This window comes from Grammomys surdaster, unplaced genomic scaffold (genome assembly GCF_004785775.1).
Source record: "Grammomys surdaster isolate TR1022 unplaced genomic scaffold, NIH_TR_1.0 200, whole genome shotgun sequence".
NCBI classification, from domain to species: domain Eukaryota; kingdom Metazoa; phylum Chordata; class Mammalia; order Rodentia; family Muridae; genus Grammomys; species Grammomys surdaster.
Window position 1 is genome coordinate 254,020 of NW_021604645.1, and position 22,843 is coordinate 276,862.

At 36.4% G+C, this 22,843-nt stretch overlaps 1 protein-coding gene across 1 annotated transcript in view; it reads right to left on the reverse strand.

Annotated features, from left to right (window-relative positions):
• Il1rapl2 (interleukin 1 receptor accessory protein like 2) overlaps window positions 1-22,843 on the reverse strand; it is a 1,099,213-nt gene that overhangs the window by 53,090 nt on the left and 1,023,280 nt on the right. Inside the window, exon 7 of the mRNA XM_028770319.1 lies at window positions 809-938. Within this exon, the coding sequence (XP_028626152.1) occupies window positions 809-938 (130 nt within the window). The remainder of the gene's footprint in view (window positions 1-808; window positions 939-22,843) is intronic.

Genomic DNA, 22,843 nt, shown 5'->3' on the forward strand with positions numbered 1-22,843 from the left:
TCTCTCTCTCTCTCTCTCTCTCTCTCTCTCTCTCTCTCTCTCTCTCTCTCTCTCTCTCTGCCTCTATCTATCTATCTATCTATCTATCTATCTATCTATCTATGAACAATTATTGAAAAATAGAGGCCACAGATTTGAAAGACAGCAAGAAGAGGTTTCAGGAACATTTGGATGTAGGAAAGAGAAGGGGAAATGATGTAATTATATTATAATCTCAAAAACATAATAAAAGATATGATGAGTATAAAAACATAAAGCAAATGAATTGAACTGATAGCCACACACGAAGATGGTATTACAATAAGAGGAAAGTGAGAAACATTGAAGGAGGTGCTACACGGAAAGTTCAGTCTCTCTCAGAAGATAAATAAACATTAACAAGAGTCAACAGTCATTTTGGCAAAGTATCAGATTTCTACCACCACTACAGCTTTACAGTTATGACATACAAAGGTTGTTTGATCCCCAAGTAGTGAATAGAGATTAGCCCAGAAAACTGAGATGTCACCTGCGAAGTTTAAAGCCCTGCTAATTACTGGTGCATAGTGGAAACATGCGGAAATCGGCTTCAACAGCTTTGAGCGGATCATTATATTTTGATGGCATCCTCCAAGAAGCTCAGAAAAGACTATTAGACACTTGCAAATAAGCATTTTTTTGAAAATGTACATTTTAAAAGAAGGTATCACTCTTGGTCATTTCAACATATCAGATCTTAGAGAATAGAATGGTTGGCAGTTGTGATGAGCATGATTTTCTGAACAATTACAAAGACAGCAAAGAAAAATCAACAGATGGACTCCTGTACCTTATTTCACCTTCTCTAATGTGACCTGCCAGTTCTTCAATAAACTTCTCGCCTTTCATCCAGTAGATCATGGGTCCTGACTCCCCACTGAATCCAAAGAAAGCTTTGCAAGGGATGTTCAGAGGTTTACCTGAGAAAGAGAAAAAAATTATAAATGAGAAAGTGTCTTTCCTTTGTTATTGAGAGACAAGGATGGTCAGTTAGCATACATAGGAAAACTCAGAGGTGGCCTATTTTCCAACAATTCTTGCATGTGAGAAAAAAGTTATTTTGAGGGCTTTGGGGAAATTATATAGAATTCAAGCTAATATAAAAACTGAAAAAGTAAATAAATTATTACTTTATAGCATTTTAATGATACTGTACCTCTCTCAAGAACTGAAATGAAATAATGAAAATGACACCTAATTATTTTTTCCTTTTTGAGAGTATTCCTTGCATGGGCTTGCATTTAAAATTAAAATTATTTAAGAACATAAGTTAATTCTTGATAACTGTGAAAGCACATCAACAATCGACTACTCACTATTAAGATTGCATATACTTTAGGTTGTTTCTTCCTATTATAATCTATTTTAAGAAAAATGACACAGAATGATTGTTAAATTTTGGTGTTGACTTGAAAGGACTAAGGAATACCTCAGTAGTTGATAATCATTATTTCTGGTAACATTCATGAGACATTTTCCAAAGTGAAGGACTGAGTTGGAATTGTACACCCCGGTGAGTGCACAGGTAGAATTAAAAAGCAAGAGTGTGACTATAAATCTTTGCTTTTTCTTGCCTTTCCCCACCTCTGGTTTATGGAAAGGTATACACTTATGTCTGGATATGTATATGTGTGAGTGTTTGTGTGTGCTCAAACATGAAGGTCAAAGGTCAATGTCAGGTGGCTTCTTCTATTCCTTTCTAAATTTTTGAGACAGAGTCTCCTCTGAAGTGTTTCCTTTCAGATGGCAAGTGAGTCCCTGGACCCTGCTTGTCACTAACTGTCAACACCAGGATTAAAATTGGGACATGATGCCTGCCCAGGTTTTTCTATCGATGGAAGGGATGTGAACACAGGCCCTCTTGCTTGTATAGTTAAGCAATTTATTCACTGAGCCATCTCCCTAGCCCAGTGATGGTTAATCTTGGTTATCAACATAATCAGACTAAGAAATATCTCAGGGATTAGTTAAGCAAACCTCTGCCTATGTTCCCAGTGAGTGAAAACTAGATTATAAGAGCTCTGAAAGGATCACTTGAACCCTGTCTGGATTAGTATTATGATTATAATTGTGGAGTTTGGTGAAAGGTGAGTGGTAAAGCCTATGGGAATAAGGTTCTTGGTGCTAGGCCTTTGAGCTCTAGGACACCCTTTCCCTTTTGTGAAATCCCTTCTATTTATTTTCTACCCAACAATAAACAAAAGAAGGCCATTTTCATTGGAGGACTTCTGTCACCACTGCTTCTTCCCAAGTGAATTATATCAAGCTACCAGGAACTAAACTTTATAAAAGCATAAGCCTAAATAAATTTTTCCTTAGCTAAATGGATTTGTCCATTACTTGACCTGACACAACACTCATTAATGGAAAACAGTCACTACTGGAAAATTCATGCTCTCTCTCCTAGACTCTAGACACTCTTTTTTCCCTGGTTATAAATACTGGGACTGAAGATCACTTGCTCTTGGAATAGCCACCTACATACTCATGAGCTCTTGCATCTTCAGCTTCTGCACTAATAGCTATACTGCAAGCTTCCCTAATTCTAATTTTTAAGACTTGCTACTGTCTTGGTTTTTGTTTGTTTGCTTGTTTGTTTTATCTTGCAAAAGCTTGCTGTGGTCTGTCTCAATTTCTGTAATCAAATGCATTAATCCTCTTAATAAATTATCTATCATCACATTGATTATGCAACTCTGGAGAATCTTAACTTATAAATTAAAATTCAAAATTTGAATTACAAATATAAGGAAGGTGACCAAGAATTAATTGGGGTGTCCTTAGCTGTGACTCACTACACTGGGGAACAGAACTTGAATAGTGCAACTCCTGTACCCATACAGAAACTCCAGTGGAGCAACAGAAACACCAACCCACCCTTAAAACTTTTAACCTAAAATCCATTCTGTTTTATAAGAAATTCAGGCACAGAGGATGGAGCAGAGACTGAGGGAATGGCCAACCAATAACTAACTTGAGACCCATCCCATGGGCAAGTACCAATCCCTAACCTTATTAATGATACTCTGTTATACTTACAAACTGTACCATGTTCTCTGAGAGACTCCACCCAGCAGCTGACTCAGATAAACCCAGACACCCAGACGTACAGTGGATAGAGCTTGGGGGCTCTTATGGAAGAATACAAAGAAAGATTGTGTGCCCCAAAGATAATAGGAACTCCACAGGAAGACCAACAGAGTCAACTAACCTAGACTCTTAGGGCTCTCAGAGTCTGAACCACCAACCACAAAAACATACAGGGACTTTGACCTATGCCTCCTCATTCATACGTAGCAGATGTGCTGCTTAGCCTTCATGTGTGTCCCAAACAACTGGAGTGGGTCTATCCATATGTTCTACTAACTGAGCTGCCTTGTCTAGCCTCAGTGGGAGAGGAAGAGCCTAACTCTGCAGAGACTTAAGTACCAGGTTCGAGGGAGAGGAGATACCCAGAGGGAGGGCCTATCCACTAAGAGCAGAAAGGGAGAGGCGGCTGAAGGAAGTATTGTGGGAGAGGCTGACTGGGAAGGAGGCAGTGAACTGGATGTAAAATGAGTAAGTAAAAAAAATTAAATTAAATAAAACAACCAAATCCAAATATAAGTATAGGATATATCTACAAGCAAAACTCAGTCTTGCCATATATTCTGTATTTTTTATATTGCTTACAGTGCTTAAATAATTCTAGGAAAGGTTTTAGTACCTTGTTAAGTACATTTTAGTTTTAAATTTCTCATCCTATAAACAGGTATTTATAACATTCCTATAATTAATTTTATGTGTTTTTTTTCTTGCAAAGTAAACAGATATGGGAAGAATGATGTAGGCAACACAATACTGACATTTGACACATGAATCCCTCAGTTCATAATTATATCTTAAAATAAAATTTTCTCTATAGAATATATTTTGCCATTGTTTAGAGCATTAGACATAACCACTTCAGAATAATTTCATTGTGGAAGATTCCGTCCTCAATCTCTTCCATATAAAGTTAACATTCTCCCTAAAATGTTTCCATAACTTTCATGTTATATTAACTACTACATTCTGGATCCAACTATCTTTTATTACCATAGCTAGAAAATGGCTTTCTTTGAGGATCATTTTCAGAAATGAGCAACTAAGTAAGTGCTGGAGTCCATATGAAGACATAGTGGAGTAAAAGACATGAACGCCTGGAGATAGGTTGGGCTTAGGCCCCAAAATAGATATATTGACAAGTATTGATTTTATTGAAATATTAACATATCCCATCTCAAATTTCAGGTCCTGGACCTTTGGAGTCTTCTGTAGTTATCCATTCAGTTAAGGTCAATAATCTGCACAATATGATTGACACATGTTCATATGAAGTTATGTAAAAGTATGCATTATACAAAGTACATTGGATTAAAATTCAAGAAATTTAACTCTTATGCTTAGATCAGTCATGACCTTTGCCTGTGAGCTGATAACCTAACTTTATGTTAAATAATTTCATTTGCATGCAATGAGATCAGAAGATAGTAATAATTTTGAAGGCCTCAAAAAAGACAAATGCATATGAAAGTACTTCATGAACTCAGATACATCATCAGAATTGAGCTCAGTGTTTTTTTGCTTTCTGAGACTTGATCATCCATGAAGAAATTAAATTTCAGGAGGAGTCCGAAATGCTCTTGAGACAGAGATACTTTCATTTTGATCATGTCAATCTTGTATTTTTCTATTTATGAGCATCTGTAGGACAATATATTTTCAACATTTTTCTTGTAAATTTTTCTAGTATTTAGAAAATATATGATTCACCTAAAAAGATTCTAAGTTTTCTAAACCTCAACAGACTTTCATTTTCCTATAACTTACTGTCTTTCTTCATGACATTGATGGTATCTAAGGAACAGTAAACAGATCACAGAACAATAAACAGATTGCGATAAACCTTATTCTAAGAGATTCTAATCCCAGAAACTTCCAGCATACAAAATTATAAATATAAATATTGGTTACTTTTCTTTTGGGTTAGGTTGAAAAAATATTTTAAAATGTCTTTAAAAACATGTGTAGGTACCCATTACTGTCAAGATTTTAATGAAAAAAATTATCACAGTGTGCAAATAGGGGGCTCCTTGAAGTGGTTCAGCAAAAATTACAGTGTCTGCCCTTTCCCTTGACACTGCATCCAAAGTACTAGCAATTTATCTTGTAATTCTTCTCTTCCCATCAGAAAGATCCTGGTTAAATAAACACAAGAGCTAGATATTTTAGAAGTTTATTTTGTACAGTGCTTGGTAAATATTCTTAATCCTATGTTGATGGCCTCAAACAGTTAAACTGTTCAGTCATCATCTGCCACATTCGAAGTAGAGTTCCCTAGGGATCTTTTATCAAATAGCTATGTTTAGTATGTGCTAAAGAGGAGATACTCCTCTTCCAAGAAGCCTGAGAAGGCTCACGGGATTGATGGGAAATTAATTTTAAAAGGAATTTCTCAAGGTATCTGTGATATCCACCCTATATGCCAAATCATAGCTAGGAGTAGCATCTGTTAGCTACTGTATTGTTTTATCTCCAGAGAGTTTGAAAGTCATTCTTTAACTCTGTGTCTACTTAGTAGAAATAGCCAATTCACATTTGCATCTGATCATTCAGAAGTCTATCATATACAATGAACTTTGTCAGTATTAAGTAATAAGTTAAGTGGGTTTATTGTTTTTGTTTTTGTTGTTGTTGTGTAGTTTTGTTTTTTGAAAGTGGGGTACATGGAGTAGCTCTATTCTCTTTTGCATTAGCATTGCTTCAATTTTGTTTCTCAAAGAACTCTCTAAAAGAAAAAAAATCAACATTTGAAAGGTTGCCTTGAGATTTTGGAAATCTTGAAATCATAACTAGCTTTACAATTTTTGCAACTATTACTTTACTGGACTTTTATCTTGAAACAGATGTACTCAAGATAATGATGGAAGCTTGGGGATTTCAAATGTGATTGTGACATAAGGAAATTAAAATACCATGAAGTTTGTGATGACTGTAGTGGTCAGTAGGCAGGGTTTCTGTGTCTGTGAGGTATGAAGGGGTAGGTGTTTGTAAGTAGGTAGAAAGAAAAGTATAGCAGTGGGAAAATGATGGTGTCAATACCTTATTATTACAAATTGTTCAGAATAACAAAGATACACATCAGCAGTTTGCTTATATATATTTAACAATCAGTGTGTTAGAAACAAATACTCATGTAGCACATATATTTATTATATACTTTACTGATAATAAAAGATGGAAAACACAATTGACACATAATGACAAGAATACATGTAATATTTTTTGTGAGTCTTGTATAGTCAGTAGATTCTCACAGAGCACTTTCATTTCTTTGGCGAATTGTTATTTACAGAATCTCTTTCTGCAATGAAAAACTAATGAATAATACATATGAGTACTGGTCTATATCTTCATTGATATTAATGAAACAGTGGTAGGGGCACATCCTCATAGAAGCAGGAGAAGGGGGTATGGTATGGGGGTTTCTGGGTAGGGAGGAAATGTGGAAAGGGGATAACATCTGAAATGTAAATAAAATATCTAATAAAAGTTAATTTCAAAAAAGAAAATAAGACAATTTTTAGAGCACCACATAGTTTTCAGTTGTGTGAATGACATGCTTCAATGACGTGGATAAGAGACACTATTTTGCTTTTCAAATCCATATAATTATTCGAAGAGCTTTTAAAAATCCTAAGATTGACTTAGCAGATATGAAAAAACTGCAAGCAAGGGTGAAAACAGAAAAGACATTCTATTTTCCACACATCTGAATATCTTCCTCTACCAAGGACTATGTAGCAGGATATTTATCTGCTACAGGGGACTTTCTAAGACTTTCTCAAGGGCACAACTTGATCTTTAGTATTAGTGTCCCCAATGTCTGGACAACTTTTATATAGGCAACCATCAGTGATCTTTTCTGACCACATATTTCTACATTCTTTGTTTTTATCTTTAAACACCGTTCGAGCTCTTTTTATTGCCCCCCAGATTGTTCTATTATCCCTACTTCATGGACTGGATCTTTTCTCATACATGTGAATGGAAGCATACTCATAGTGGCTAGCAGTTTTTGTAAGTGTTCTAATTTTACAGCTGTGTATTTATATGTGTTTTTTTTTAATTTTTAATTTTTGGTGAGCACCTTAAGAACTGAGAACTCTAAAGGAATCCCCGCAGAGCACTTTCCATCTTACCTCTTTTTATTTCACTTGCTTGGGTTTTTTTTTTCTTTTCTGTTTTTACTTTTTTCCTCAGAGTTGTTCACATATGCACTGTATGAATCTTAATTTCATCCGCATGCTAGGCTATAGGCTTTCCAGACCCAATATCTCTTAAATGTATCTGTCAGTTCATTGTTATGGTCCTATGTTCAGTGTGAATTTTTTGAAACAATGAGGAGATTTTTTCTAGTACAGTCTGTAGTTTATGGATTTTCCAGCATTGAAAGATATCTGAGCATCTAGATCCACACTTTTAAAAATATCATGTGTAGAACTGAGACTCTTTAGGCCCACATCTGGTTGTGATGTCTACTGGAGCTGTTCCCCTTCTTTGGTTTTGAATTATCTTTTCTTTCCTAAAACTTCACAATTGCCTTACGTGCTTTGAAGCTTGAAATACACATAAACTTGTAAAGTAGGATTTTTCAGTGGCTACAATAGGATCTTTGCCTTTAGCATACCAATTAAACCTACGACATTGCGTTTGTGTCTAAATAGATACCATAGGAATGTGTAAATTGTGTAACATCAGCCAGAATGACGTTAATTTTATTTATTTCATTCTCAGGAAGTTGTTAAACAAACTCCTCTTCGTCTTACTGCTACCATAAACAGAGATCATCCTTTCTTCTCTGGGATCACACTTAGATTTGGCTTTTACGAGATAAGATGAAAAGAGGAGAGGGGAGTCATGATGTCAACATAAAAGCTTGTCAATTTCCCACTGGGCTTTATGAATGCAAGTTTGTCCATTTCAAGAGGTTTATTCATTTCCCAAGAAGGGAATTCACAGTCAGAGCACACATCTCTTATGTGCACTGGGGAGAGTATCCTGAACTACACACTGCGGTCTAATCAGTTAGTGACAGGACACACAGAGCACGGAGGAATAATACCTTAGGCTGTAAGGTATATTTAAGAATTTTGTTAGTAAAAATGTCACTTTCTCTATGTAATCAAGTCTGTTTTTCTTCATGGGGAGATTAAGGGCAGACTTATAATTTGTAAAGGGGGAATGTCTCATTTAAAGTATCCTACAGTTCATGCCATCTTTCCACGGTAATTAACAAGGCAAATACTGGTTGCAGATATAACTCAGTTTGAAAATTCCTGCTTATCATGTGCAAGGGCCTGGATTCTGGTCCCAGAAGAGCAAGAAAAGTTAAACCAATAGTACATTAAATTTAAGAAATGAAAACGGATTCCAAGATAGTATAAGCATTTATGAGGGCTTCCTTGCAGAAATGAAGGGAAATACACAATGTCCTCTTTTGATAATAAAATTTCATTTCTTTCCCTACCTTTGAGCATGTATGCCTGTGAATGTGCATGTGAGCGCATGCTCCTGTGCCTCTGCACCACTCCCGTTTGAGTGCATGCACAAACACACACACCACTACCACCATATTTTATTCCTTTCCTTATGTTGACTTTTTATTCCTTTCTTTAGATTTTTCTACCAGTCATCCCACAGGTTAAATAACTACTTAGAACCAAAAATTACACTGGTGAAAATGGCTATATCTTTGCTTACTCTGAGATTCCAGTCTCAAATCAACTGAATGGGTTATTAAGGTTTACAAACAAGGCCAGAAAGAAATTGACTGGCTTTACTGTAGAGTTCTAAGTTTAGACCAGAAGAAAAAAATCTATCATTTATAATTCATTTGGTTTTTTTTTTTGTTTTTTGTTTTTTGTTTTCTGTTTTTTTTTGTTGGTTTTTTTTGTTTTTGTTTTTTTGTTTTTTTGAGACAGGGTTTCTCTTGTGTAGGAACTCACTCTGTAGACCTGGCTGGCCTCGAACTCAGAAATCCGCCTGTCTCTGCCTCCCAAGTGCTGGGATTAAAAGCGTGCGCCACCACTGCCCGGCTATATAATTCATTTGTTTTAATATGTAGTAGTGTTTAATGGACTAGAGACAGAGGTGCCTTCCAATTAGTATGCATCTAGAGAAGAAAGAAGCTTCCAACAACCACAGTGATCTTATGCAGCCTTTTTCTAAAGCCCATTCTCTCTCAAAGAGGAGCCCTTTACTCAAAATTCTCTAAATTTAAGTTAGAAGCTGAAAGCAGTGAGTTACATTTTGGATTGATAGTTAGCATAGCTAAAGAAGAACCATGCACTTCTTCTAATAAGATGGAAAGTTAATGAGACAGTGAGGCATATCAGCTTATTGCCCAAGATGGTGGAAACTTCAGAAACATGGTGTTCACTGCCCTGGAAACAGTAACATTTAATGATGAAGGAAAGTAAATACTAACTTTAATTGACCTGGGAATGAAGAAGATTTGGAAAAATACATTGATAATTTAAATAAGAATAATTATTAATGAGAGAGAGAGAGAGACAGAGACAGAGACAGAGACAGAGATTGGGAGCTAGACAAAGAGATGGGAGGGGGAAAGGATACAGAGTATAGAGCACATGGTGAGCACCTTAATATGTCTCTCTGTCTCTGTGTCTGTCTGTCTGTCTGTCTGTCTGTCTCTCTCTCTCTCTCTCTCTCTCTCTCTCTCTCTCTCTCTCTCTCTGTGTGTGTGTGTGTATTCAAGAGCTCATTTTTGAGGATGACAAAGAACAAGGCAAACATTACTTGCCTATATGCAGGGATGTAGCCCAGCATAGTTTCAACTTAAGGCAAAAAAGAACAGTTTTCACAGTTATGCATGATGGCTTGGCTTTGGTTCTCAGCTGGTTCAGTGTGACAAGTGATATGATGCTTGGTAGAGGATGAGGTGTTTAGCGTTAACAGGAATTGTCTTGATGAATTGCCACATAGTTTCAATCTCAATAAAATTTTTTCTTATTATATTTTTCTAGGGTAAATGACCAGAACTTCCATTTTAACTACCCACCATGCCTGTAATTTTGATTTTTTTCTAACCTTTCATCCAGTCAGTATAAAGACTTATGGGCTTAGTAAATATCCTAGTACTCTCAGCCATATCAGCCATCTGAAGGCTCTAGGCAGAGGCTAGACAGAAGGATATCATGAGAAAGGCAGTGGTGTCAGAACACTAAATTTGTGGCTTCAGCCTTCACCATGTTGCTAATTTTGTTTTGTTTCATTAATACTCTCTCCTAATAAGCTTCAATTGTTTTCTTCTAAAAAGTGATAGGGTCAATTAAGAAATTCTAGGAATTTCTCTCAATGTTCTTCCAAGTCTAACATTTTAAGCAAGTGTTCTATAACGATGCATCTTAGACTTTCACAGGTGGGGTAAGCTATTTCACTTCTAGTTCGTCCCCTCCTTAAAATTAAAAAAAAGCTCTTGCTGATTATTTGAACAACAGAATGGAGATGTAAGTCTCTGTACCTAGGATAGGTCTTAGCTTTAGCTCCACGATCCCATGGCCCATGGTGTTTGGTTTTGCAGGCCGGCTGTCTCTGGACTCTCAGTTCCTCTATGTTCTCTAATCTCTGCCTGTTTATTTCAGAGTGGGCTTCCTGCCTATGGGACCTACTTTTCCTTGAACCCTTGTTCCTTTCTAGCCTCTGGCTCTTTGCTGCTTATATTGGCTCTGATGATCTTGGCTTATGGCCTGCTTTCCTTGACCCAGTGCTCTCCATATCTCAGCTTGACAAAAGGATTTTGAAAAGCTCTCTAGGGGGAAAGACAAAGTCCTTGGATATTAACTTACTATGTCAGTAAGTCCAACTCATTCTCAGCAAAATGAGATGTCATGAGAGTTGAATTAAGCAAGTCCCTCCCCTCTCCGTGTCTTTGTATTTGAGAGGATGTATGGTTGCAAAAGAATTCATTTGGACTAAATTAATAGTTCAAAATGAAATGCACATTATTTCCTCTATTGTCCTAAGTAGAAGAAAAGAACAAACGACTTCACTTGTTTTGAAATAAAGTGATTTTACTTCCTAAAATTTCTTGTATTGACCTAGAAATCTAGGTTTCTATCAGAGTCAGCCTATATAGAAAGCAGTAAACACAGAACACTAGATAAACATTGCTTTTTCTGAAAGAAGTTCTCTTTGTCATTTGAAAACATTTGATTGGAAACAGAAATCTTTTTGCGCTGTTTACCCTCTGCATCATCAAAAGTAGTCTTGAATCCCAAACTGATAAGATCACAATTTCTGGTCCTACAAACAACTTGCTCCTCAAATCCTGCTATACAAGTTTGCAGGAGAAATGCATCAATAAAACTTCTGCATGTCTCAGTGTGCATCTGAAGACTGATCCAGGGATTACATGGTGGCTGAAGAAAACACTGATGTGTTTTTTCTGGACATGATGGTATGATCTAAATTGTGGCTATGGAAACCTTCAAAAACCTTCAAAAATAAAAACAAAAATAAAATGTGCCAAAGTTTTAACATAGGTACCATTCACTTTGATGAATCTCGCTTGCTCTCTGCAGACTATCTTTGAGAAACTAATGCTTAAAATAATCCCACAAAGATCCTTTTATCCTTTAGAAAATAGAAATATTGAAGTTCAATGTCCAGTTGAGAAAAATGAAATATAAAGCTATCCACAGATTGCTGATCATATTTTGGTAACTTTATTGATTTCGCAAAGTTCTCTAATGGCTCTTTTGGACTTTGAATTTCCCCTTACCACAAATACCTGTAGTCTCACTATTCAGAATGCTGTGATTTGTAACCTATATAATTGGCATTTCTTCACCTCTTACAAATGCCTACTTTAATCTGGAGACACCAAGATCAAGTTGAGGTTTCATATGTAACATGAAATGAACTTCTATCTCTCCTAGTATACAGTCACCTCTTTCTTTTCTCTATATCATGCTTTCATATGGCCACAGGGAATTGACAGTTTGGGTATGCTCTGCTTCATAGGATTTTTATGACAAACATAAACAAACAGGTCCCTTAGTGGGTTTTGTTCATTTTGGTTCTTACAAAAAGGCATTGTTGCCACCAGTTTACAAATGAGCATACAGATGTAGAAAATGGTTGAACAATTTGTTCAAGATCATAAATATCATACATAGCTGATATTTAGAATAAGATTTTAGAGCCACAGATCCTAACCACTCCTCTATGCTACCTTTTACCAATACATGTTATGCTTTTAAATGGTCTTATATTTCATATTAATCTCTCTCTCTCTCTCTCTCTCTCTCTCTCTCTCTCTCTCTCTCTCTCTCTCTCTCTCTCGTGTGTGTAAGGGAGCATGCTTGCCTGTACACATGCTCACATGAGCGCACATGTGCGTACATGTGCAATAGCACACGTATAGACATCAAAGGACAGGACACGTTTCAGAAGTCAGTTCTCGTCCTTGTTTCTTTACAGGAACTACCAAGATATTAGCACATTCCAATAGTGCTTGCTTTTCAATAGCTCAATTTTCTTCATTCTGTGTTTTTTAATTTATTTTATTTTTTCTGAATTAAATTTGTTTTGTGAGTTACAACAAATCCATCAGGCAAGGGAAGAGTAGTAAATCAGTGTCTTGTAATTCATGCTATTTCCTTCTTTCATTCATACTTTTTTTTAAAAAAAAACAGGTATTTACTTATTCATTCTTAAATGGTAATTGTATTCTTTTACACATGGATATAATATTCTCTGATCACAAGTGTTCGCTATATTGTCATCTCAATCCACTCCTGCTCACTCCTCCTTTCCACCAATCTTCCTTGCTCTTTCATGTCCTTCTGCTTTTACTTTGTGACCTACTTGGTTTAGCCGAGATTGTCCCTTTGAACTTGGGACTGGAGTTAGCTACTGAAGCATGCTGGAGTCATCAGTGGTGACGTCACTGAAAAGAACACTCCCTATTCCCCAAAATGTATCAGCCGTCAGTCACTCCCCAAGGAAGAGCAGGGCTCCATGAGGATTTTCTCTACCCATGATTGAATGCCCAGAGATGCCTCTGTCTTGTGCAAGCCCTCTCTGGGCTGTTGCAGCTACTATAAGTTCATTGTTACAAGGGCAACATCATGTCTAGAAGAGAGTATTTGATGTCACCCTTTCTGAATTCAACATTTTGATGAGGAAAGAGGAAGAAAGGAAAGGGGACAAAGAAACATAGTCATGATCTGGATTGTCTTTGAAATAGTTTCCTCATAGTAGGGTCAAATCTGAAGAAGTCAGGGGAAGGATGTCACTGTTTATGTGCCTGTGCAAATTAACCATATCCTGAGTCTAGGCAGTGGCAACTGGAGAGTTATCTTCATTTCTTTTTTGTATGTGTTTTTAGAGTTTGCCTTGAATTGGTCCCTGTGCATAGACTCTTTCTTTTCCTGTGGCCACAAATCCAAAAAGACAGAGAGAAGGTCAGTTTTTATTTGACTAATTCTTTATATCTTCTGTGATGAAAACTATTGTCTAATTTCATAAAACAATGTCCAGTTATTTGAAAGCATGAGAAGAAAACTCAAAGGTGTAATTTTATACACTTCCATAAAATTGTTATTTATCCCTTGAAAATTAATGTTCATTTGAAATACATTAAAAGTTTCTCAAGGAATAGCACAACTGTTAAGCAGTAAGGGGTGTTTAATGCAGTGGAGCTGGCTAAAATTCTTCATTACTGATCTATCCACTCAGGCCTCAAAGGGACTGTTCAATAATCTTGCTCTTCTTGCATCCAATGTTCTCTCCCAAATCCACAGGGAATACATCTGTCTCTAACTTCTGGATCCAGTCCTATAATCTGTATTTCTTCTCTGCTTTTCTTTATAAACAATAAAGTTTTACTCTAAAGCAATGCTTGTAATTTTTCGTATATGGCAACTTATTAATTATAGCACTACTTTCTTTTATATGCATTTTGTGAGGTTTCTAGTTTGAATTTTTATAGAGCTATTGTGCTTTTTTCCCCCCACAAACTTGCCACTTCATTTGAATAAACACTGTGTGTAGGTCTCTTTCCTAGTTGTTCATTAGCTCTGATTAAAAAAAAAAATCAGTCATCTTTGTCTCTAAGAATTTTGGTGTCACTAAGAACTCTTTATTAGTTTTTATTTAGTTTTATTGAATTTAGCTTTGTTTTCATACTTGTGGGTAAAACCTTCAGAGCTTTTCACAAGTGTCCTTGGGACAGGACCATATCTTGTACTGTCTGTGCCCTGTGCCCCACAGTCAGAATAGTCTACAAGTAGACTATCCGGCTGACCTAGTTTGAAAAAAATTGTTTTCAGAGCTGATTGTCTCTGTCACACCCACCTCTCCATTTGACAGGAGCCAAGTGCAAACTCAACATTCTTTTACCCTGGCCCATTCTCCTCACTGTCTTTTGTTAAATGTCAGTACTCAAAATCCTGATTAAAAGCAAGCTTTCCCTCAAACAGTTATCAAGTTAAACAGACACTCAAAATGAGTTTCCTTAAATACTCCACTCAGAAAATGAAGTCTTTTTTTTACTCATGTATTTGGGCTGGAACCTGGTCAAGGTGTGCATGGATTGGCTCTCTGCCTTGTGTTTGTGGCCACCTAATAGGTATTCAAAATACCCTTACAAAGTGGGCTCAGAAAGCAGCTATACATGAAGAAATGGGCAAATCTTTCAGGAGAAATATTTCAGTTAAAAATGCCAAATAACCTCTGTAATTAGGAGTCCAGATAGTGACGTAAAAGTCCTGGTGGGACCACACTGATGGGAGAGGAGATATTCTAAAGACACTTGTGTTCCTCCCTTTGGCTACAATAGTGTTGATAAAGACAGATCCCAAAGCATTAATATTTTCCACAGGAATCTCATTGTGAAGGAAGGGAAAGGCTGAAGCCTTGGTTCCAGAGAGAAAAGGAACACATTTCCCAGGAAGAGGATTCACATAGTTCTGAATATGTGTATTTCTAGGCTTTTGTTTAAATTCTAACACTGATACAGGAAAGACAGAGGAAAAGACTGGTTTGTATATAAATTAACTTTCTTTCAGTAATTTATTTCCTAATTATGTTAAGATATAGCAGATTTATAAATCCCTGTGCCCTAGTAATACTAGTTTTTGGTTGTTTGTTTTTGTTTTGCTTTGTTTTTATTTTCTTTAATTTTGTATTGAATGTCAGAACTACACAACCATGACCCACATTTCAGACACAGAATTCCCTGAGGCTAAAGACCTTGGTTTTCTCTAAAATCTTTTGGGGTAGCAAGCATTGTGCTCAGTATATATAAGGTTTCTTAGTGATGGTCTAAATCATAGTAGCATGACTAGATTAAGGTAGGCTTGTTTTAAATAAATCTTCTTTACTTAGGCTTTTTCTGGTCAGCATACAAAATAATGGGTTTTATAATGATACTTTAGAGACAGGTTTTCCTATGTAGCCCTTGTTGTCCTGGAACTCACTCTGTAGATCAGGCTGGCCTCAAACTCAGCGATCAGCCTGTCTCTGCTTTGTAATACTGGGAATAAATGTGTGGGCCAGCAGACCCAGGTATATGGGTGAAACCCAGTTTCATATTTATGATTTTAATGGAGATGGTGCTTAAACATCTAGGTTCATTTTTCCTACTATCACTTTGCTAGGATCTAAAGGAAAAGAGAACTACTAGTCATCTTTTTTTTCTCTGAACTGCACTCTTCTTACCCTTAGTCCTAATATTTACACCAACATTTCCCTTTCTTACCTACAAAGGACAAGTCTTAGGCCTCCTTAACTCTGTGAAGAATTTCTTTCCTGTATTTTAATAAAGACAGGAGTTAGATTTCAAGCAAAATAGCCCACTGTACTTAACAGCTTCTTTTTCTCAACAAGTATTTTCTTAGAACATATTGTTTCATCTTTCTGTAGTTTATATTTCACATTTCTTCCCTTGATCCGCATTGATTCTTTATACAAGAGTACATGTACAATTCCAGATGGTGTCTTACACATTGCACAACTATGATAAAAGTTACTCAAAGATATCTATACTGAAAGGGAATGTGTTCAGTGCTGAAACCCATGAATTATACTTTCAGGATATTATTGGACCTTGTCTTTAGAGTTGCTCTTTTAGTCATCAAAGCATTCTAAATAATATGAACTGATATGTCCATTAATTCCATATTTATCTGTTCACTAATTGAGGAAAGGAAAACAGTACAGTAACTTAGCAGATTCAGGAAAGTAAACTATATCAAATTCCTAAATAACTAACAATTATGTTGCTTCCCTCTGCCTTATATGTATACAAAAACAAACATCTGTGTGTCTTACACTTGTAGGTCCACTGTTTATCTTTAATTTTTATTGTTTGAGAATTTCATACATGTATATAATCTATTTTGATCAAATCTATCCCTCATTCCCTCTCTTGAAATCCACCCCTATCCACTCAACATGCTTCCCTCCTGATGTCTCTATCTACTTGTCTTCTGTCTGTCAAGGCAGCTCCATAGCTACCTGTCTACCTAACTTCATTTTTATCGTCTGTTTACTTCACTTTTTGAATGGCATGGTGCCTTATCCATGAATTAATTATAGCCATCTCTGGTCCATTCTCTGTACACTGCGTACGTGTGCAATGAAGTGTGCACGTCCCTCAGTAACTGTCTCAAGTATGACCTATTGATCAAAGTGATGACCTGCTGATAATCTGAAGATAGGGTAAGAAAGAACGTCATGAGAAACAGGTTAGCAGGAAAAGATTTCCCACAGAACACATACTTATTTGTATGGCATATAATATAACCCTAACACTAAAAATAAGAATGAAGATTACTAAGATAAGAAAAAGTAGTATAGAAATAATTTTAAAGTAGACTTAACGTTAATGCAAGTCCTTTGAGTATATACTCAAGAGTAGTGTTCCTAGGTCAAACAGTAGTTCTATTTTTAGTCTTTTAAGGAAACTCCATATTAACCTCCACATTTGACAAACTAATTATATTCTCATTAGCATTTGAGTTGATGGAAAAAAGTTTGATTATTATATTTTGTCAAATACTTGGACAATCTAGTAAAAAAAATTTTTAAATAATAGCAAAAATAAATAAAAATCCTTGGCAGAATCCAAAATTAATACTATAGTTAATGTATGTTAACCTATGCAAATCGTAGCAGCATCTTGTAATGAAGTATGCTTTCAGTACCTCTCCTATGTAATACATCATATATTTGAAAGAGATACAGTTACATGCCTCTAAAGTGCATTATATGTGCTAGCTAGATGACTCAAGGAATAAATGTGATCGCTAAGTCTTATTACCCGAGTTTGATCACTGGGATCCACACAGTGGAAACAAAGAAGTGGTTTCTCCAAATTGTCCTTTAACTTTGATACACTTGAGCAATTTGCATGTGTGAGATCAAACAAATTAGTAACTTCTATTTATTTATTTATAATATAAAAAATAAGATATATTACATATTTTATATTTTAGCTATTTATGATTTGCCTCTGTATTGAACTTAAATGGAGGTAGTGAAGTCAGACAGTTTACAGTAAAACAAAGTAATACACATTTGATCCTCATAAGTATTACTTTCACAATGGAGCACAATGGATGTGGTTGAATGTAGTCACAGCATTCTCCTAGATGTGTAGAATGGAGGTAGAATGAGACTTTGAGATCATCATGTTTCACCTTCTAACCCTAGATCAAAAGTGGGAAGGGCAGTATAGCATTTAAAGTGACTTCTAATAAACTGTTGGCAAAGTTTACAACACACTCCGAGTATTAACTTATCTCTAAAGTTAATGTTCTTTCCCATATAGGAGCAACTTCTGGACCATACCCAAAAGCCACCGCCATATCCTACTGATACATTTTATATTTTTCTTTCTTTTTAGTAATTCCCTTCTTTCAATTTATTCTCCATGTTATGACTAGCTTTGTCTTCTGTAAGCCTGGAGATATTCATGGTACATCGCTACTTGAAAATGTGAATAGTTTCCAAAATCTAATTATTTAAGAGTTTTTTTTTTTAATAGTGTTGGGTGCTGGGCAGGGATTTTATCATACTGAAAACACTTGGTAATACACGGAAACATTTTTTTTTTGTTGTTCTGTTTTCACAATCAAAGGAGAGTACGTTATTGATATCTATTGGATGTGCTACTAAATGCCAAATTGTGCAAAGAAATGTTTTATCTAGCCTCCAATGTGAGTAGTGTTGTTTGGGAACTTTTATTTTTTGTTCTCAACTTTCTTTCAATACAGTATTTCCTAACACTTTCCCACACTTAGGAAAATTGGATTGCTTCCATATTTTCCCATTCCCCTGATTTGTCTGAATTCAGGCTGGTTTACCTCATCTATCCACATTCTTTGTCTGTGTTAAAAACTGGACTGTATATGATATCCGTAAAAATCTTTTTTGATCCTTAACAACCAGATCATCATTTTTCCCCTAGAAATTTGCAAGTTAGCAGTTTTTGAGAAGTTTATATATTGTTTTGGCAAAGTTTGACTGTTGAATTCAGAAACAGTTGTGTGAAAATATACACTATGACTGGAATCCATCATGTTAAAATTTAACCATTTTTAAATATGCTTTGGACATGCCATTGTATCTCACTGGGTCTCATATATTTCATCATTCAGATGGGACTAAAAATGTCTACTCCCTACAACTAGTCAGTGAAAAAAAGTAGAATGATCTGAATGAAAGTGTTTTGAGCTTTTGGCTGTGGCAGACACCTAGTTGGTCTGTTTTCGTGAAGACACCATATCCTGAGACAGCCTAGAGGAGCCACTACACTCAGAGCAGTGGGTAAGAACCGCTTCCCACTACCCGCCCAGAGCTACAACTGGGAGCCTGGGGCTCTCAGGACCCATCAGCCACCCAAACCTTCCCCTCCAGAATACCACTCCCCTTCTGCCCCTCGCTTGGTCCTTTTTGCTGGAGCAGACATCTAGCTGGTTTGCTCCTGTGAAGACACTGTATCCTCGGCCGTTCCAGAGGAGCCACTCCACTCAGAGCAGTGAACAGAACTACTATACAAAATATCAACAAAACTTGGAGCTGGTTCTTTGAGAAAGTTAACAAGATAGATAAACGCTTAGTCAGACTAACCAGAGAGCACAGAGACAGTATTCAAATTAATAAAATCAGAACGGAAAAGGGAGACATAACAACAGAAAGCAACAGAAAGTGTGGGAATTTAAAAAATCATCATATCCTACTACAAAGGCCTATACTCAACTAAAGTGGGAAATCTTGATTAAATGGACAATTTTCTAGAGAGATACCAGGTACAAAAGTTAAATTAGGAGAAAATAAAGCATTTAAATAGTCCCATAACCCCAAAGAAATAGCAGAAGTCATTAAAAGTCTCTCAACCAAAAAAAAAAAAAAAAAAAAAAAAAACCCAGGACCAGATGGTTTTAGTATAGAATCTATCAGACCTTCAAGGAAGACCTAATTCCAATTCTCTTCAAACTATTCCACAAAATAGAAACAGAAGGAACACTACCCAATTCATTCTATGAAGCCACAATTACACTCATACCCAAACCCCACAAGGACCCGACAAAGAAAGAGAACTTCAGACCAATCTCCCTTATGAACATCGATGCAAAAATACTCAATAAAATTCTAGCAAACCGAATCCAAGACCACATCAAAACAATCATCCATCATGATCAAGTAGGTTTTATCCCAGGAATGCAGGCATGGTTCAATATTCAGAAATCCATCAATATAATCTACTATATAAACAAACTCAAAGGAAAAAAACACATGATCATCTCACTAGATGCTGAGAAAGCATTTGACAAAATTCAACATCCCTTCATGGTACAAGTCTTGGAAAGATCAGGAATTCAAGGCCCATACCTAACATAGTAAAGGCAATATACAGCAAACCAGTAGCCAGCATGAAACTAAATGGAGAGAAACTTGAAGCAATCCCACTAAGATCAGGGACTAGACAAGGCTGCTCACTCTCTCCCTACCTATTCAATATAGTACTAGAAGTCCTAGGCAGAGCAATCAGACAACAAATGGAAGTCAAAGGGCTACAAATGGGAAAGGAAGAAGTTAAAATATCACTATTTGAAGATGATATGATAGTATACCTAAGTGACTCCAAAAGTTCCACCAGAGAACTCCTAAACCTGATTAAAAAAAAAAAAACTTCAGCAAAGTGGCTGGTTATAAAATCAAATCAAAGAAATCAGTAGCCTTTCTCTACTCAAAAGATAAACAGACTGAGAAAGAAATTAGGGAAATAACACCCTTTATAATAGTCACAAATAATATAAAATACCTTGATGTAAATTTAACCAAGCAAGTGAAAGATCTGTATGTCAAGAACTTCAAGTCTCTGAAGACAGAAATTGAAGAAGAAGATCTCAGACGATTGAAAGATCTCCCATGCTCATGGATTGGCAGGATTAATATAGTAAAAATGGCCATCTTGCCAAAAGCAATCTACAGATTCAATGCAATTCTCATTAAACTCCCAACTCAATTGTTCACAGAGTTATAAAGAGAAATTCTCAAATTCATTCGGAATAACAAAAAACTCAGGATAGCAAAAGCTATTCTCAACAATAAAATAACTTCTGGAGGAATCACCATCCCTGACCTCAAGCTGTACTATAGAGCAATAGTGATAAAACCAGCATGGTATTGGTAGAGACAGGCAGGAAGATCAATGGAATAGAATTGAAGACCCAGAAATGATCGCACACACCTATGGTCACTTGATCTTTGACAAAGGAGCTAAAACTCTCCATTGGAAAAAGGACAGCATTTTCAACAAACAGTCCTGGGTCAACTGGATGACAACATATAGAACAATGCAAATCAATCCATTCTTATCTCCTTGTACAAAGCTCAAGTCCAAGTGGATAAAGGACCTCCACATAAAACCAGATACACTGAAACTAATAGAAGAGTAGGTGGAGAAGAACCTTGAATATTTGGGAACAAGGGGAAAGTTCCTGAACAGAAAGAACACCAATGGCTCATGCTCTAAGATCAAGAATTGACAAATGGGACCTCATAAAATTGCAAAGTTTCTGTAAGGCAAAGGACACAGACAACCAACAGATTGGGAAAAGATCTTTACCAATCCCATATCCATTAAAGGGCTAATATCCAATATATACAAAGAACTCAAGAAATTAGTCTCCAGACAACCAAATAACCCTATTAAAAATGGGGTACAGAGGTAAACAAAGACTTCTAAATTGAGGAAACTTGAATGGCCAAGAAGCACCTAAATAAATGTTCGGCATCCTTAGTCATCAGGGAAATGCAAATCAAAACAACCCTGAGATTCCACCTCACACCATTCAGAATGGGTAAGATCAAAAAGTCAGGTGATAGTAGATGCTGGCAAGGATGTGGAGAAAGAGGAACACTCCTCCATTGTTGGTAGAATTGCAAGATAGTACAACCACTCTGGAAATCAGTCTGGTGGTTCCTCAGAAAATTATACATAGCATTACCTGAGGACCCAGGTATACCACTCCTGGGGGAAGACTGAAAGAGCTGAAAGGGTTTGTGGCCCCATGAGGAGAGCAACAATATCAACCAACCAGAGCTCCCATGGTCTAAACATAGGGAGGGACCCATGCCTCCAGCTGTATATGTAGGGGAGGATGGCCTTGTCAAGCATAGGTGGGAGAGGAGATCCTTTGTCCTATTAAGGCTGGACTCTGAGTGTAGGGGAAATGTGAGTGGGGAGGTGGGAGTGGGGGTAGGTGAGGGCATATCTTCATAGAAGCAGGAGGAGAGGGGATGGGATAGGGGGTTCCTGGGAGAGGGGGAGAATGGGGTAAGGGGATAACATCTAAAATGTGAATAAAATATTCAATAAAAAAATTTAAAAAGTGTTTTGAAAGTGTTAAATGGCTCTGCTAATGTCAAGGGTCTTTATTTTTACTGTAAGAGGAGCTAGCCATTGAAAGGCAGGTATAAATCTCATTTAACCTCATGTGGGGAATAAATGATTCCATTGACCATACTGCAAATTTTCTGGCTGACCTTGTATGAGGGCAGAGCATAGCCTAATTTTATCCATGAAGAATACAGGGTGTTATTTACATGTTGCCTCTATCATGCATGGTCAGAAGGATACTATCCCTTTTCTGTGGACAAGCTAGAGAACAGATAAGTACACCTGACAATTATTCACAAGATGAGATCATTGCAAGCATTGTTTTCAGTAGTCAAGTACATCTACCTCATGAATATCATCTTTTACTTACAGTTTCCTACAAGGACTTTTGACCTTCCTTCCCATCTGAACAATCCCAAGGATCACGCTGCTCCTTGGTAGTTTAGAGATCAACTATCTGAAAGCTGTTGAGGATAATCCCAACTTTGCTTTTAAATAATGATCAGTCAGATTTGTAGAAGTCTTGCTAAATACATTTCCCATAGTCTGTAGAAATTAAGGCTCGGCAAGAGGCCTTGAATCTTGTATAATTATACAGATGTTTTACACTAGAGATCACTCTTGCAATCTAAGAATAAAATCAAGAAATTAAGAAAACACAGCAAAACAAACAAAAAAGTAAACAACCATCATAATCAAAACCAACACCCCATTACCTATACAATAAAGCTGTGAACAATTATAGGTACAGGGTATTTTGGAAAGCTTTGGAGATACTCATAAAACTCTTAGAAAGATGAAATAAATTAGTATTGTGGAGAGAGAGAGAGAGAGAGAGAGAGAGAGAGAGAGAGAGAGAGAGAG